Source organism: Fringilla coelebs (assembly GCF_963513975.1).
Source record: "Fringilla coelebs genome assembly, chromosome: 21".
Taxonomy (NCBI): Eukaryota; Metazoa; Chordata; class Aves; order Passeriformes; family Fringillidae; genus Fringilla; species Fringilla coelebs.
Genome location: NC_140047.1, coordinates 9,715,700 through 9,733,868, shown reverse-complemented (window position 1 = coordinate 9,733,868; position 18,169 = coordinate 9,715,700). Strand labels below are relative to the sequence as shown.

Genomic DNA, 18,169 nt, shown 5'->3' with positions numbered 1-18,169 from the left:
AGCTCCCATTCTGCTCTGCAGGAGCCCTGGAGGTGGGATGGGGTCTCACCAGTGAGGCTGGGTGAAGCACAGCCCACCTGCCTGGGGGGCACAAGGTGGGGACAAGGACCCCCTCTGCCCCTCCACCACCAAACCCACCCTCTGCAAGAGCTCAGGGCTCAGCACCCCACATCCTCCTCCCTCAGCCCCCACACAAGACAAGGAGGCTCCTTTATTTAAATAACCAAAGGTGTAATTCTCTTTTTTTTTTGTTGTTGATTTTTTGTAAAGCAGATAACATTCTCAGCCCAATTAAAAGTGAACAGCAGACAACTGCACATAGAGGCACTGCTCCCTCCTCCCAGGAGGAGTCAGACATGGTTCCCCTCCCCAGGAGCACTCCCAGGGCCCTCCTGGGTTGACCTCCATGACAGCCCTTTATCTGCCACTCTCACAAAGTGCTGGTTTGGTTCCCATCCTCCCACCCCAACCCTTCCCATCCCCTGAGTCTGTACTGTAAGGCCCCTCCAATGAAGCCCTTGGCAGCACCAGCTTGCAGCTCCTTCCCAGGAGCTCCCTGCCTTTCCCAGCTGAGGCCAGATAAACACAACTCCACCAGTGCAGGCTGCAGGAGCTGGGTGTGCTGGTTACCTGAGTAGCCCCAGCTGACTTATCCCAAGGTCCTCTGTGCCATGAACAGGAGAGCTAAAGCTAAGGAACCATGGACCTAACCCAGCCTCCAAGGGCATCAACATTCCACAGCTCCCGGTGAGGGATCCAGGAGCTCTGTTGGTCCATCACCCCAAGGCACAGGGGAACCCTTTTTATCTGACTGGAAAAGCAGTTTATATCCCCTAAAGGGGGAGCTGAAGCCTTCCAAGCCTTCCCAGCCCTGTTCCCACTGCAGCTCACCCACCCTGTGGCTCTGCAGGGGTTTTACAGGCCCTGGAGAGCAGCAGCTCCGCCCCGCAGATCAGCAGAGACGCGGGACAGGCACCATCTTTCGGCCAGCGCCGACCATGACAAGTGACAAACCGAGCACGACAGAGCCCTTTGCCTCCATAAGGGGCATTGCAGGGATGTGATCAGGCTGAGCCACCACCACGGCAGGGAGCTGGCAGCAGTTTCCGCGCGTGACACTGTTGTGATAAAAGGACATCCCAAGGGGACAGGCCTGTGCGTCCCACTGGTGGGTGGGAGTGCTCTGGAGTGTCCAGGGAGGACACCACACTCCTAGCACTGCTGAAAAGAAAGCCAAAATCTGGATTTTCACCCCAGTTCTCAGCCCTGTTTGAGCATCAAGGTTGTGCTGATACAAACTGCTGCCTGGTGGTTTCCACCTGGGACATCACAGGGCCACCTCACGAGCTGAGCCTGCAGGAACACAGGTGCAGGGACAGTCACACGAGGCAGAGCTCAGGCTCCAGGCAGGTTTTTGCTGTCACCCCAAGCTAGCTGCAAGAGCTGGGGGAACTCACCTCTCTAGTCATTGAGCCCTTTGGTAGCACAAGTTTGATGCCTGAGAAATTCAGAAAAAGGAGATATTTCAAAGTGAGAAAATGAACCCATAAGAGAAATCCACTCAGAGGGGAGCCTTAGTGCTAGCTTGACACCCTGTGTGTGCCAGTCTGTGGTGCTCCCAAGAGTTAGAAATCACTGCAGAGGAGAAGAAGATCCTTCAGTATTTGGCAAGAACAGACCGGTCCCTTCAGCCACCACCACACGGTGACACCACTGGAGAAGGCTCTAGGATGAGTCCTTTGCCTCGCTTGGATGGCCTGACAGCCTGAAGAGGGTCTCCCTCATGGTGCTGAAGCATCTGTCAGAGAGGTCGGTGACATCGTCTGGCGTCAGCCTTTTGGTCTCTATTGGAGGCAGAACCTCAACCTTGATTTTTCCTGGGGACAAGAGAGGAGCCTTTGAGAAACCCACACACCACAGGAGCTGTGTTCTCTGCCCCATTCCCCACCCTGGACAGCCCCAGCACAGCCCTCAACACCTCCCAGGGCTTCAGGCATCCACCCCTGGAGCACAGGCAGAGTTAGATCCCAGCTCCAACAGCTGTGCCACCCAGAATAATCCCCCTGTGCCCCAAACTGCCATCCCAGCCAGAGCCTGCCCAATTTTTAATGAAAACATCCCTCAGTGTATTTAATTACAGCCCTTCCTGAGTTAACCCAGCCCAGGCTCTGGTGCCAAGTGCTTTGAACTGCCTCCAAACATCTCCCAGCAGGGTTCCTCCTGTTCACCCCAGCTCTGCTTCCCTCCCACACCCTTGTGAGCCAGATCTCCACACAGGACAACAGCAACCCTGTCTCCAAGTGACTCTTTGTTACCTGATGTAAACAGTTTTGTCTTTGGGTTATAGAAGGTGGTGAAGGAGGAATACACCACAGGGATCACTGGGACCTTAGGGAAGGGAAGAAAAAGAGGAGTTACTGGCACTTCAGCAGCTCAAGGCAGGCCAGAGACAGGCAGCAAATCCCACGCTGCAGAGCTGATCTGGCCTGGCTCTCAGACACACAGGGCACACACAGTCCCACAAGCAACACCCACTTCCAAAGGGTAGAACAATCAGCAGTCAAATGGAATCAAAACCACTCCCCAAAGACTCAAGGCACAGGGGTCCTCAAGGAACCAGGGCCAAGTTCCAGTCCAGCCTCAGCTCAGCACAGGCTTTTACGGCTCCTTGACCCAAGTGAGGCTCCAAACCCCAGGTCCTGCAATCAAATGCTGCAGGCTGCCTGTTGTGACAGGCCTTGCCTGCTGTACAGGCACGTGGCTGGGGCAGGTGGCAGCTCTGCTTTCAGTTTCTAAGAAAAGGAGTCACCAGTTGTTATCAATTGCTCCCGGGGAAGCTTCAGACAGACACAGGGCCAGGAGGGCAGGCAGAGCTGTTATTCCAGTGCTGGTAACGCAGCCAGGATCTACAGCTGGTGACTCAGGGGGGTGTAGCAGAGGCGGGGACCAGTTCCATCCTTTCCTCCAGCAGCTGCCAGGCTCTGCCTTGGCTGCATCACCCAGGCAGGAATGGGGATGGTATAACACAGGCTACACCCTGGGCTTGGCCAAACGAACCCAGTCAGAGAGCTGGCATCTCTTCCCTTTCCCAAAATCTCTGCTGTAACACCTCTCCCAGGGAAACCAGTTTCCCCTGAGGCCTCAAGTCATCCCAGTCTCTGGCACACTGCCCCAGACTGTGCCCAGGCAAACACCCTGCTTCTGAGACAGCTCTGGCTGGCTGAAGCTGTTTGCCTGCTCCCCCACTAACTGCTCATGGATGCTGTCATTTTGGAGAGAAAAGGCATATCAAGAACTGCCATATGGCTGACAGGGAGGCAGCAGCTATTTTCACACAGAGCAAGCCCAGATGTTGCTCTAAAGCACAAGAATTAACAATCCTGAATCATCACTACATGATTGTGACCTGGGAGATTGAGAAATGAAGCTTTGGGCTTCCCCAGGAAAGAACCCACTGGGCTCTCTGCCAGGAATGAGCTCTGGGCAGCAGCCATGCCCCCAGGAACCCCTGGGCATTGCCCTGCCATGCTGCCAGGACAGCCTGGAGCCTAGGATCAAGTGTGCCCGTCTCTCACAGTCCTCCCTCCAGAGGGGACACCAGGACCGAGGCAGGCAGGAGAGAGGACAGGGCAATTCTCCACTGTCTACAGCCACTGATGCCCAGGGTCAGCTCCTTCCCAGAGGGGATGGAAAAGGCCCTTGGCTGCTGCAGGGCAGCACTTCTGACACCAGTGGTTTACCTGGGAGCACAGCTCATCTGAGAGCAAACAAACCACACACTGCATGATCAGTGTGCAGTGCCACTGCAAAAGCACTCAGGGTTCCCACGCAGGGGCAAAGCACTGTTACCTGTGCCTGGACAGCGAGGTGAAATGCTCCTTTCTTGAATGGCAGCAAATCCCCAGTGCAGTTCCTCGTGCCCTCTGGATATATCCACACCTTCACCTGCACATGGAGAGACAAGGCTCTGCTCCAGAAACCCACTTGCTGTGGTGGGAGACACCAGCCAGCTCTGCCAAGCTGAGCCAGGAGCAGGAGTGCCACAATGCCCCCATGCCACCCCACCCAGCTCCACAGTGACACTCACATTCTCAGCCACCATAGTCCTGGCCACCTCTGACATCACCATCTTGGCACTGCTGGTGCTCTTCCTGTTGATGAAGATGACGCCACCAAGGTACGTGATGAGCCCCACGCTGCCCATGTACATCAGCTCCTTCTTGCCCACCTGGACACAGTTGTCTGGCAGGACCTCCATCAGCCCTAATGGGATGGCAGAGGGCAAGACCCAGCAGTCACCCCTGGGACAAGGACAGGAAAGGACAGGAGCACCAGGGACAGGCTGGCACCTTGCTTCTTTCCCAGCTTCTGAGAGCAGGAGGCTTGGCACGCAGCAGAGTTAGTGGGGCAGGGTGGCTGCAGGTGACAGCAGGACACCCTCAGAGGCAGCTGATTCCCCAGCCCTAGGGAGTCCAGCAGGGCCACTGGCATACGTGCTGGGCCAGCACCTCAAGGACAGCAGAACCTGGGGTGCTGCACAGGTGTGGGATTGCTCAGGGATTGACAGGAGACCCTTCCCACAACCAGCACTGATGGGGAAGCTGCACCAGGGCCTGCATATCCAGAAGGCACAAGCAGGACTTCTCCCAGTGGTGAGAAGGAGAAATGTTCTCTTCCCTCCCACCAGCTCCTCACCCATCATGTCGAGGATGCTCTGATGGTTGGACACAATGACAGCAGGGCCCTCCACCTTGAAGTTCTCCAGTCCCTTCACCTCAAACCTCACATCGAAGAAATACTTGAAGGTCCTGACAACAGCTTTGATGATTCTGCAGAAGGAAAAAAAAGCAGTCAGTAGCAGAGCAGAGAGGCCACAGCCTGCTATACCCAGTGGGGGTGGAAGGAGAAAAGAAGAGCTCTAGGACAGAGAACCTCTGGTCTTTATCTGTGCTGTGGTCCACCCAGATGTCTGCCGTGCATGGTCCCACGTCCTGCAGGAGTGCTGTTCACCTGCCCTGTTCAGTGCCATGGTTCTGGGCTGCCCTGGTGCTACCAGGCTCTTCTCCTGCAACCAGCAGGGCCCCACAAGCTGTTCTAACAATTCTCCCAGGAGCTGCCATTCTCCAGCACATCTGACAACCAAGGAAGGCTCTGCCAGGTCTGCTCCTTGCAGTGCTGGAAGATGGGGCTCAGTGATATAAACAAACCTGGGGTGCCCAAGGAAGGAGGGGAATGAAGGTGAGAAACACTTCCCTGCACAAGGCAAGGATGCAGGCAGCAAACAGGATGCTCCCCACGTGGCTTGGCAGAGGCTGGGTGCCCCCAAGCAAACGCATGCTGAAGCTTTTGCCCTTCCCCAGTGAATCTACAGGTCTGACACAGCTCCCAGCTTTTCCCAGCTGGGACACTCCAGCCATGCCAGCACTGGAGCACATTTCCCTGTCAGCCCACAGGAGCAGGGCCCATCTATGCCACCCCCTGACCGGGGGACTTGGGGACACTCCAGCTAGGCCAAAGGACACAGGCAGAAGCTGGCAGAACACAGGGTCTATTTTGGGCAAGGGAACGGCCATTTACCAGGACAGGTGGCACAGGAGCCTACACGTGAACAAGGCTCCCAAGAACAGCCACCAGCTTGGATCTGCTCTCCTTAGAGCTGATTCAAGCTGACTTGACCTCCACCAAGCACCTGGATGTCCTGCCTCAGGGCCACCTTCTCCCTGGCAGGCAGGGGATGGAACTTTCCTTCCTGCAGCAGGAGATTGAGGGACAGCCAGCTTTGTCCCCACCACAGGGTCCAATTTGGGAACTGTGCAGCACCATCCTGCTGAGAAGCATCCTTGTCACTCAGGTGGGAGGCGAGCACCTGGACAGCATCTCATCCTGGCTTGGCAGCAGCTCCCAGCATCTGCTCTCTGAAAGTCCCCATAAACTCTTGAGCCACAGCACTTCCCCCAGCTTACTCCTACCCACAGCAGGGCTCACATCTCCGTGGGGTGTCCCCCCATGCAGACCACCAGAGCTGGCTGTGACACTGGAGTTCAGGCCAGGCCAATGCCCTGAGGTGACACACTGCTATCAGTCCTCATGTCAACTTGCTGCAAAGAGCCACACCCAGGGAAAGGACACAGGGAGGAATGCAGAGCTCCAGAGCTCCTCAGCCCGCTCTCCAAGGTTACGGGGGTGTAGTCCAGGTGAAGAGATGGGGTTACAGGGGAGACGAGGCAGGGCGACACGAACCAGAGAGGTCATGGGGGATGCCAGGCCACCAGGGTGACCTAAATCACACTTCTCCTCCCTTCTGACTGCCAACCAAAAAAGAGGTCACCGCTCTGGAAGTCACAGCGTTCAGTGGCTGCTGGGAGAGGCTGGTTACACATTACTCAAGAGCAACCATCCAGCTTCCTCCTGCCAGCCCGGGGACAGACTTTCCTTGCACAAGATGTGGCGTGAGCCACTGAAACAGGCAAAGGGGCAGAGCTCAGAGCAGGCAAAGAGCAGGGGTGACCTGCTGGGCTGGCCACGTCACCCACAGGGTTAAAGGATGGATCCAAGTCCCCTACAACCCCACAAGTGACTTCTCTGCTGGAATCATCAACTCAGACATGGTGCAGCCACAGCTGCAGAGAGCTGTAAAACCAGTGCACTTATTGCTAGAGATAAGGAGCACAAAAATGACAGGGAATGGGACTTTTCAGTGCATCCCTAACAGTTGGAGTATGAAAGCCAGCAGCCCCCAGATTCACGTGCTCTGCTGCGCAGCCAGTCACGGAGGCTTGTTTAGGATACTCTGATTTTCAAGGACTACTGAAATCTGCTTACCAGATTGGAAGCTCGTGCAAGATGTTTTACCACAGATAAACAGTTCTATCTCTATCAGACACCCTGGCTAACCTCTTCCAAGTCACACACCAGCTTGACACTGGAGCCAGCAGCACAACAAGAACGGGGTGTTCTGCGCCAGGCAACAACACCATTATCACTGTCTGTCCACCAGCACATGCTCTGCTCCAGCCCCCTTTCCCAAGCTGGAATAAGCAGCCTGGGATGTTGGAGAAATAAGGAACTCACTGGATCACCTCAGCTATGGACCTCCCAGGGGCTGAGATACATCACCCAGATCTTCAGCCAGTGCCACTACAAGGAAACAACAGGCTTAAGTTACTGGAAAAGGGTGGTTCTGGCCAAAATTCAGCCCTGGGTTTCAACACAAAGAGTTATCCAATGCAAGTTCTTGTTCCCAAATAATTTCTTGAAGTTTACAGAAAGTTTAGAGGGTTTATTTTGGGGGGAAATAAAAGGATAGTGTCTCCATCACTGACATCATAAATTCTCCCAGCTGCAGAGCTAGCTGAGCATTGGAAAGCTGCTCCTGAGTGAGGCAAGGCACTGGGGAGACTGCCTGGGGCCATGGCACCAGCTGGGACCGGCAGGGCACAGCCCTCAAGGCAGCACATCAGTTCCCTGTGTGGCTCCCTCCACCCTGAGTCCTACATGTGAAAGCCACACTGCAAAGCAAAGTCCAGCTCCACCTGCTCAGATGCTGCCAACCTTTGATCCTTAAGGATGTTAAGGCACTCCTTTCCGCTGCATCCACATGACATGCTCAGTAAAGGTAAAAAGCTGCCTAGGGGAGAGCAAAACCAGGAAATAAACTGTCCTGTGCTGCCAGCAGAAGTGCCAGCTCTGCCCCTAGAATGTACCTTGACATGGAGAGGAGGTGCTGGATGACAGCAGCCCCTTGGCCCTTGTCACAGGTGTCCTGTCAGGGGACACGGGGCCGGACAACAGCTGCAGGAGAGCTGTGCCGCCGCAGCACATGGCACACAGCCTGCCAGCCTCTGCTCCTGGGGCAGGAAACACCCCAAACACAACCACCCATCAGGATCAAAAGGAACCTTCTAGAGATCAGCTCCATCTGCCACGGCAGGGTCACCCAGTGACACAAGTGTGTTTGGAATGTCTCCAAACAGGTAGATTCCTCACACTCCCTGGACAGCCTGCTCCAGCGCTCTGCCACTCTCAACAACACTGCTCTCCTGCAGCTTTCCCTAAAAAAAGCCACCACCGCCACCTTCCCAACGTGCCTTGCCGAGGGCTCTGCCACGGGCCAGGACAGCCACCCCTGAGCCTAGAGGGGACCCCCGGGACCGCGCTGCCACCGATGTGACAGAGGCCGCCACCTCCCCAGGGGCTCCGGGCAGCGGCGGGGCGGTGACACCGCTGTCCCCAGCCCCCGTTCCCCTCTCACCTCATGTTCTTGACGGTGCGGCCGCCGTTGACCAGCAGGCAGGCTACGGCCGCCAGCGCCGAGCCCACCATGCACAGCAGGCAGTAGAAGCCGATGCGCAGCGAGAAGTTGACGGTGGGGCTAAGCTCCATGAGGACGTGGAGCAGCAGCAGCACGGCCGTGCCCCATAGCAGCCACCCCATCTCCATGACGGCTCCACCCGGACCAGCCGCTACTGCTGCCGCCTCCTTCCCGGGCAGCCCGCGCTGAGCCCGCCTTATGTGGGCGGCCCTGCCCGCCCCGCCGCTCCCTCGGCGGGGCGGGACGGGCCGGGCGAGCGGGGAACGTTCCCTGTGGAGCGGGCATTCCTCAGGCTGCTGGGCGGGCCATGGCCAGGGAGGAGGGCGGCTGGTTCGTTCATGGAGCGCTGTGGGGGCTTGGTCCCCACATCGAGGGCTGTGGAAGTTTGGGACCCTCATGGAACCAGGGGGAGTTTTGAGACCCATCCTCCCCCCGCCGTGGATTTCTGGGAGAGTTCGGTCTCCTCATGGAGCCCTGTGGGGGGGTTTGGTCGTGGGAGTTTGGGACCCTCATGGAATCACGTGGAGTTTTGGGACCCCTGTGAAGCCCTGGGGATGTTTTTGTCTCATCATGAAACCCTGTGGGAGATTTGGTCCCCTCAGGAAACCCTCATGGAGCCCTGTAGGCCTTTGGGACTCTCATGGAGCCCTGTGAGGGATTTTCACTGCCTGTGTGGTGCCATGGAAAGGCTTTGAAATCCTCCATGGTGTGAGGGAGTTTGTGTCCCTCAGGCCACTGTGTGAGGGACACACATCTCACAGACCCTTGCCCACCTTCTTTGCTGGTGCTTGATGCTGGTTTTCCAGCAGCACAAATGTGCTGGGTGGGATGGAGCTTTCCCTGCTGGCACTGGGGTTAGGATAGGATCAGGCCCTGAAGCTCTGTGGGTACAAAGCTGATATGGGAGATGAAAGTGTCTGCTGGAACAGACACAAACCATTCATTGAGCTCAGCTGGTTTTGCAGCACTTTTATAGCAAGTCTCCGCGGAGACTCCCCTGGGGTAAGATGTGACCCTGTGGTTCTGAGTATCCCTTTGGCATCCACAGCTTTGCATCTCCTGGAAAAATCAAGGAAAAGTGTTAGCCCTGTTAAAATAACCGTTGTTCCCTCAGCTGTACTTGGATTCACCAACAGAAGTTGCACGCTGTTCCCAAACGAGCTGTCACCAGAAAAAGGAGAGCTCACTGCACTTTCCCTACCCCACAGCAGCTTTAGGGCTGGGAGCAGGAGACAGGCTCCTCTACAGAGAGCTCCTGGCTGGCACTCCCTACGGCTGCCAGGCAATGACATCTCAGAGCTGGTCTCATGATTCCAGCTAATGCCACAAAGAACCCTTATTGTATTAGCATCTCCACACAGCACGAGATTAATCCCCTCTGCCTGTGTCGTGTGGGCTGTTCAGGGAGCCTTGCTCCAGTGCTGTGCCAGCCAACATATGTCTGGGAAGTCACCGAGACCTTTGCAGCTGAGCACACGCTGGGCCCGGGGCGATTCTGTGTTATCCTCGTGACTTTTTGCTTTTGATGACACGGGAAGAAAGTCCTTGGTGATCTGTCACTGGGGCGTTGCACGGGCTGATCTGTGGAGCTCATGAGCGCTGGCTGACGTTGGGAATCTGAAATGTAAATTCCGGCAGGGCCGTGGTGCCAGCGGCAAGCGGAGTGAGCAGATCCAGCGTGGTGGGGTTGGTGCAACGCTCCACGTGTGGGCTCCTGGAGGAGCTTGGCTGCCATCCCCTGCTCCCCACGCTCTCCAGTGCGTTATCTGGCGCAATGCAAATGAAACATTTAGTATTAGTCTGCAGCTCAAGGAAGGGGAGCGCTTTCTGATGCCAGATTAGAAGCCAGACACGGGCCTGCCTGCGAGCAAGCAGAGCTGTCATGCTGAGTTATTTCATAAGGCAGGCGGTGGTGCTGCCAGATGACGACAGCCTGTGTGTTAACATTTTCATAACAAACTGCCTGATGGAGGAGGCCCGAGAGCCTCTGCCCGCTCTCTGTGCAGCACAAGCATGACCCCATCACCCTGAAACATGGCTATTTTGGGGCAGAGGCAAAGGTGACCCCATCCCTGTCCTCCCAAGCTGCAGCAGCCAGGATGAAGCAGTTCCAAATGCTCAAAAAGCCCCTGATTAGCTAGACTGTGCTGTATGTTTTGCATATTTAAACTACTGACTGGATTATTTAAACATGGTAGAAGGGTACCCTGTAGGTAGTGTTGCTGAGCAGGGCCCGGAATCCTTGGCAGGAGCAAGAACACATCAAGTGCCAAGCAGAAGGGTCCATGCAGCATCACTGCTGGTGGGATTTCTGTGTCTGGCTCCATGAAGAGCCATGAAGCTCAAAGCATTACCCTTGTTTTTTACAATAATCTGGCTGTGTTCTTTATCTTTTATTTGCCTAAATTTATTGCTTCCCTGGCAACAGCATGTGACCTCCCTGTGGATGACTAGCTTCTGACTGGAAAAGAAACAGAGCCAGGGAGAACATCTCCCACATATGGAGAAGGGAAGAGAGGGAAAACACTCAGAGGGGTAGGAAGGAAGGGGGGATGTATCCATCTCCTGGCTGAGCAGGTTGTAGAGCAGCAGGAGGCTCAAGGCTGGGTGGGTGCTCAGCAAGACCCTCTGGAGATGCTGGCTGTGCTGGAGGAAAGCTGGATTTGTGCAGAATCTCACTCGTGCTGTCTTGCCCTGCCTCTGCCCTTGGCTTCCCATGGTGCTTCTTGCAGCTCTACCCATTGGCCTGCTTCCCTTTGCCTCCTGCCAAGGGGCCCTGTGTTGAAAGCAGCAGCTGGGTTTGGTGACATTAAAGTGGGGGGAGGAGGCAGCAACCAGCCAAACATCCTCGTTTGTGGCCTTTTTGTGGCATGCATGTGTGAGGCAGGGAGCCCTCACAGGAAGGGCTGACAGCACGAAGCTGTGTAAACTCCTTGGCACCTTGTGCTGCACAGCAGCCTCCATTGTCAGGAGCTTGGGGAAAGTGAGGTGATCCACACATCTGCTAAAACTCCTTCCAGACCTCTGTCAGTCTGTCCATCCATGCATCCATGCATCCATCCATACACTGATCTGTACTCTTCCCTCTTCACCTGTCTGAATTAGCAGCTTTTTTGGGAGATGTGTCGGGGCCTGGTGTCACTGTGTGTCACGTCTATGTAGCTCAGGGTGCAGAGGACAGTCCAGCATCACAGTGCTGATGTGTTTACCCTGTGTGACACTCTCACATGGGCAGGGCTGCAGGCTGGGAACCTGGACCTTGTTTGCATCCATAAGCAAGGCTGCCCCAAGGGCTGACATCAGTGGCTGGCATCAATTTTCCTGGAAGTGTTGCCCTGGCAAAGACAGAGAAGAGGTTTCCCCTGGTTGGGAACACCACAGTCTGCTTGGCGGGGATGGTGCTAAGAGCAGTTTGTGCAAAGGATGTGGGTGAATCTCATTTCCCTGTCACCTAAAAGGGCACATGGGAGGTGAAATTTTCCTGCTGCTTCTGTGTGGGAGCTCATGGTGAGCCCACAGTCACAGGGGCAGAGCTTCAGCCTGACCCTCAGCCTCCACGCTGGCTCCTGCTGCTCCATGGCCACACTCCCCGTGCCTGCTGGGCTCCTCGGTAATCACACGTCAGCGCTCTGGTGACAACAGAGTAAACACTGGGGAGGAACCGGCTGGTGACTCAGCGTGGCTTCAGCGTGAGCGCTGCAGTTCCCTGCTCACCACAGAGCCTTGCTCAAGAACCAGAAACATGAGATTGCTAAATTGCCCGGCAGGCACAGCCTCCACTGGCCTCTGGTAAGGCAAAGAGCCCAAAGGACTTTGACTCTGGGAACATGCAATTAAGAGAGAAACATGTTTTAAAAGGCTATTAAATAATCTGAACCTTCCTTCCTTCCTGTAACCTTTACTCACCTACAAGTACCTCTATTGGAAAAGTAAGACATCACCTGCTGGGATGTTCACACCAGGCAGGTGTAGATTTGAATCCATGCAGGACACCAGGCAGGTTGCTGATCCACAGAAGAAAGCCATATCAGCACCCCACAGAGTGCCAGGGCTGTCAGTGAGGCTGAAAATTAGAGTGTGCAGAGCCAGTGTGCATCAGGCAAGGATTGCAGCTTGGGTTAACACACCACCAAGCCCCTCAGCACTGACTTTTGTTTTTCTGCTCCTGGTAGACTTTGCCAAAAAAGGGAGGTAGCAAAAGCATGAGACTATCAGATCTTACTGTTGCATTTACGTTTGAAACCGCAGGCTGGAAATCCCCCTGCACCTCACGATCTCTGCACCGTGCTCATAAATGAGGGTGTGCCCAGTACAGGACATCTTGTCTGGCTGCAGCTCTCGAGCTCTTTCAGGCACAAGGATGTAAAATTGGAATCACTTTTTTTTTTTCCCAGTTGCAATATGATTAAGCTTTCTCCCAAATGTCACGTATAAATAAAGGAAATCAAATTGTTTCTGATGGATTTTATACCGGTGGAAGGGACTGGGTTGTTGACCTGGAAACTCATGGACTGAGCAGGGAAGGCAGAGCTGTAAGCTAAGGGCTTCTCTTGGTGGACAGCCTGGAACTGGAGAGGGGTTTATTGCATCTTCCACATCAGGGGTTCTCAGCTCAAGGAACCCCCGCTCATCATCAGCATAGCTGGATTCCTATTAGGAGTCCAGTTAGGCAGGAGTCCTATAAAGAGTTCACCTGGGTTGGATTACCATAACAAGTCCCACATGGTCTGGGTACCCTAAGGAGTCCACCTGGTCTGGATTCCCATAAAGAGTCCACCTGGTCTGGATTCAGCTGGTGGTGCTGAGCTCTGGGTGTGTCTCCAGAGCTGCACTGCCAGGTGTTTATGGGCTTTGTGTGCCCCACCTGTGCAACCTGAGCCAGCAATCTCATTCCCCCCTCTCCTGCAGCCCTGGATCCTTGTGCTGTGGATGTGTGGCTGTAATTACAGGAACGAGAAAGATCCTGTTGCCCTGGGGATCTGCAGTACTGACCACTGCAAAGTGGGACACTGGGGCTCGGGGAGTCGAGGCAAGATGTGCCCAGAAAGACAGTGATCTCCACTGGAATCTCCATCCCTGCCTCCCAAAGGACATTTCCCTTACTCTGGAGTTTCCCATGGCACCTTCTGGATACAGGCCCTCTTGGCTGAGCCATGCTCTCTCCCCGGCTGAGTGTGGCATTCCTGGGTTGCCAGACCTGCCAGCCCTGCGCCACAGGGTGTGCCAGCTCTGTGGCACACAGCAGGACCTGTGGGTGAAGTCCAGGTGTGCCATTGGTGTGCATCACGGGTCTGTTCCTGGAGCTGAGCTCAGCCATGGGCAGCACCAGCACCTCCCCAGCCCAGATCACCCTGAGGCCCCTGGTTGCTCTGCTGGTGCCAGAACCACCACCTTTGAAGATGATCCCATCTTCCTGCTCCTGAGCAGGTCTCCTGCCCCCTTCTCTGCCTCTCCAAGGGAAAATGGGCTCCAGCACCTGCACAGACACTTGCTGGGGCTGAGCACAGGAGCTGCTGGAGAAGAAAAAGGTGTGTTGCCACCACGGAGCAGTGGAAATGTACTGACACCGCTGGGGAGGGCGGGAGGGAGAGGAACAGCCCGCGGTGCTTTCAGCACAAAGACCAGTTTTCTTGTGAACAGCTCCAGTCTTGCCACAGGAATGAATTTGGGCTGGGGCTGAGCTCACACAGGGCTGGATCCCGGAACAGACTGCTGGGATTGGCTGCACCATGGCCAGGCAGCAGTTTTGTTTTGTAGAAGCACAATGTGAAACCAGCACCCAGGTCTTTGGGCGTGTGAAATCAGTGCCCATCTCTTCCTGGGGTGTCTGTGTGGGAACAGAGGGGCTGGGCAATTGCTGGGTAGGATATTAGGGTACCTGGAATTGGATGCCACAAACTCCCCAGGTGATGCCCTCTCATTGCACAGCCCTGCTGGAGCTGCCAGTGTGTTGCAAGTGGCTCAGGATCTCCTCCAAGTGCCAGAGTCCAGCACAAGGTGAATTCTTTTCCTGGCAGACCTCCCTGGAAATAAACCACACACACCCCAGCTGGCTAAAATCCACACGGGGAATATGTCTGCATGAAACAAACAGTTGCTCTCTCTCGGTTTCCTCTGTTATTGATTAATGCCTCTTAATGACTCTGACCTCAAAAAATCTTGTAGTTGCCGCCTGTCACAGGAGATCAATGGAGCAGCATTAGCAGGAGATAGAGGCAAACTGTCCCAGGTGAGCTCTCTGCCGAGGCCAATCTGGGAGCAGCACAATCAATAGTTCAGCATGACCTCTCCCTCATGCTTGCTTTTTTTTCTCCTTGAGCTGGTTGGGCAATAAAGTCTGCTCGGAGCTTTCACCAGGACTAGATTATAACTATCCAAATTGATCTGATCTGTAAAGGATAAAAGGGCCTCTTAAGCCAGCTGTCTGCACTGGCAAAACTCAAGTGGCTGAGCAGACAGGGTCAGACCCTCATTAATTCCTGGATGCTTGGGACCCTGCTCATGCCATGCGTGAAGGCTGGACCACAGTGCTGGAGGGAGTCAATTAGTCATGACAAATCCAATCCGACTTCTCCCCCAGAGCTTTCCCAGTCACTTGGCTGTGCTGCTGGTGCCTTTTCATGAGTGCATCATCATTGAAGCCACCATGCCCTGTCCCTCCCATGCCCTTTTTGTGATACCTTCTTGTTTCTCTTATTATCCTTTCTCCAGGGAGAAATTGTGCTGGGGAGGGAGAGGCCTTTATTGATTCACACACTGGGAGATACTGCAGTGAGCAGATGTGTCCCAGGTGAAGTGTGAGGTCCCTGGGCAGAGGAGGGGAGGGGGAGTTCTCCTTTGCTCACACAGCCACTGCCTTCTTGAAAACCTTCGGCACATCAACCCTACAAACTGCAGCCTGTCTTCTCACTGAAACTGATACACAGGGACTGCCTGGAAGATGAATGTTGACTTAAAAACCGTGTCCAGAGCTGCTCATCCCACCTGTGTATCTCTGTCTCTTCTGAGGCCAGCTGAGCCCCATGCCTGCTCCAAGGAATGTCTCCCTGGCCAAGCCTGACTTTGGGAGCCAAATACCCAGGGTGAAAGCTGTGCCCTGGCTCTGGAGTGGAGCAGCTAGGGGCAGGCAGGGGCTGTCCATGGGCACTGGTGAGGGAGGAATCCCTGGGCTGTGTCTCCCAGTGCATGACCCGATGATGAGTAAGTCCATAATCTAAGCCAGTGCAGGGATCTGCTTGCTCAGTCCTCTTCTCCGAGCTCCTTTGCAAGCTCCCCTTCCTCCTTGGCTGGGAAGCGCCCACGGCTGGCACATGATGGAAATCCCAATGAGAGAAGCTCCCCTTCCAGAGCCAGCACCGCAGGGCTCCCAGCCACAGCCACCACCCTTTGCCTTTAACCCCAGCACTGCCTGCAGAGCCCTTGAGCTTCTCTTCCACCTCATAGTTCAGGGCCAGGGACATCCCTGGCGTGTCCCCAGCCAAAGGGGATGGTGGTGAATGAAGGGTGAGACCCCCAAACAGTTCCCAGCAAGCCAGGAACTCTGTGGGGGCTGCAATCCTGGCCCAAAACATCCAACGAGCCCTAGCACCCCCCATTCAACCCCCCTTAACTTCGTAGTGCTTAATTCCAAGTAGCAGGGATTCGGAGAGGAAGTGGAGGGGGCGAGCACAGGACAGATTGGAGGGAAGATTGTGCTGGGGGTGGCAGGGCTGTCAAGCCAGAAACACAAGAGCTGATTAGCATTTCTAATTATAACCGCTGCGCTGAGCCCGGCAGGCCCGGCAGGCAGCAGAGGCAGCTGACGGGCTGTGCGGAGCCAGCTGTGGATGCCACGCAGGAAGCGCGGGCGATCAGCTCAAATCCTTCAAAGATGCACAGAAAAGAGCATTAAAGCCTGGATCCATCATCCCCGGAGCTGCGGCGCTGCCTGGGAATGCTGGGTGCCATCGCAGCCCACCTGGGGCAGAGATCCCTCTGGTTTGGGGCCACAGGGCTGATCCTGATGGTGGAGGAGAGGGGGAAAGAGCGTGAGCCCCTATTTTGGGTTGGGGTCCTGCACCCCCCTGCTGGCAGCAACACTGCGGGTGATGGCATTGGGCTGTCCCCAGCTGTCACCCAAATCTGACATCCCACCCAGAGGAAGCTGGGCAGCTCAGGGTGCTCTGGAGGGGACAAGGAGATGGATGGCTTGGGGTCCCTGCTCACGAGTCAGGGCTGCCCTACACTGCTGTTAGCTCTGGCTGGAGATCATTTACTCATTATCATTAGTTAGGCAAACATTACGGGCCAGCAAATGACCGCTGCAGGGCCGTGGCTGCCCGAGAGCTGCAATGTCCCGAGGGCACAGTGCTCTTGGGGACGTGCCCGCAGAGCCAGAGCCTGGCAGGGAAGTGATCAGAGGCCATCGTGCGGCACGCTGCGGGCTTAGCTGGGATTAGCAGGGCTTTGACCAGAAGAAACTGAAGCGACTTAATCAAGGCAGCGAGCGAAAGAATTCGCAGGGAGGAGCTGAGCATTGGCTGATCCCGGCATCTCCTGGATGCTGACAGCGCCTGCGGGAACATTTTCCCCACCTTCCAGCTACACAGTTCTGGGTGCCTGCCTGATGCTGGAGCCCATCCTGGCGATGCCCGGGGAATTTTGGGGAGGAGAGAGACCCCTGGCACAGGGACAGCAGCCCAGGCAGTGCATCCCTGGTGCCAGGTGCCTGGGATGGAAACTGGAGATGGGCACCATGGCGAGAGATGTTGCTTCCTTTCTGTGTTGAATATAAGGTATCATCACACCTGCAGAATTTTTATTGCTCTTTTGATTGGATTAATTAATCATTCAGTGATAACTGCTCATTAGGCATTCTAACAATCAATACTAATCACTTAATTACTTGGCATATTACAGCTTGGGATGGTCTGCTCATTCCTAATTAGATTTGCTGGACAATCCACCCCTGAATTTTGCAGAGCCCCATAGCAGAATTTGGTGGATTTCAAGCCACCCTCAGCCCTGGCCCAGGTGTGTCATTTCCCATCTCCATCGGGGATTCTTCTCCCTCTCTTGGCCTCCAAAATTATGGTTCAAGTCAGAAGGAGCTGCAGGAGCAGGGTGAGCAGGGAGCATGGAATGCATCCAGCAATGCACCTTCCTGTCCCTGCTGTTTCCCAAATTACCAACTCCACCATCAAAAATAAATCTCAGAGGCTCTTCTTCTTTCCTGTCTTAATTAACACTAAAAATAAGAACCTGCTGCAGAACCATCCTGACTTCAGTGGGATGGTAAAACCTTCCTTGACAGGGGCTGTGGGTGGCCGAGGTGACGTTCACTGTCCCCATCCCTGTCACTGCTACGGGCAATGTCAGCCCAGCCCACACAGAGGTCAGGGCACAGCACTGGAGCAGCAGGGACCTCCTCGGGGTTAAAAGCAGGCAGCAAACACGCTGCAGGATTTGGGAGGTTTCAGGCAGTTTTGTGTGATGCTCCTTATTCATCACCATTATTTGGATTAGTCCAGCAACCACTTTTGTTCATTAGGCCCTGATTACTTGGTGCTTGGTGCTTGGCACTCACACTGAGTGGGGATCTGGGCTCGCAGTGACCAGCTTGTTTTCAAAGGTCATTTTGAGCCAAATTCAAACTCAAGGACCAACCTGAGCCATGAAAAGGGGGCAAACGGATAATTTGAAGATTTGCTGATAGCAGGCAAGGAATTATCTTAAAAATGCCCTCATGACTGAGTCTCCTAGATCATTTCCCATCATATTACCTGCTCTCTGCCCCCTTTGCTCTAACTTGCCTGTGCACACAGGATCCCCCTGGATGGGGCTGTCCCAGGCCTGTCAGACACAAAGTCTTGCTGTGGG

At 55.0% G+C, this 18,169-nt stretch overlaps 1 protein-coding gene across 1 annotated transcript; it reads right to left on the bottom strand.

The window, feature by feature from the left end:
- Positions 1 to 223: 223 nt before the first annotated feature.
- AGPAT2 (1-acylglycerol-3-phosphate O-acyltransferase 2) lies at positions 224 to 8,491 on the bottom strand. The gene is made up of 6 exons (XM_084219684.1): positions 8,252 to 8,491; positions 4,696 to 4,829; positions 4,088 to 4,263; positions 3,850 to 3,945; positions 2,316 to 2,388; positions 224 to 1,877 (listed from the first exon to the last, which is right to left on the bottom strand). Exons 1-6 carry the CDS (start codon positions 8,437 to 8,439, stop codon positions 1,726 to 1,728), a joined length of 819 nt encoding a protein of 272 aa, XP_084075810.1. The 5' UTR covers positions 8,440 to 8,491; the 3' UTR covers positions 224 to 1,725.
- Between the last annotated feature and the right edge of the window lie 9,678 nt (positions 8,492 to 18,169).

What these genes read in the sequence shown, in the direction of transcription:
- AGPAT2 (XM_084219684.1), bottom strand. Translation starts at nt 8,439, where the DNA reads ATGGAGATGGGGTGGCTGCTATGGGGCACGGCCGTGCTGCTGCTGCTC. An exon ending in CGCACCGTCAAGAACATGAG is followed by an intron (nt 4,830 to 8,251) that starts GTGAGAGGGGAA and finishes TTCCTTCTGCAG; the next exon opens with AATCATCAAAGCTGTTGTCA. An exon ending in GAGCATCCTCGACATGATGG is followed by an intron (nt 4,264 to 4,695) that starts GTGAGGAGCTGG and finishes CCATCCCATTAG; the next exon opens with GGCTGATGGAGGTCCTGCCA.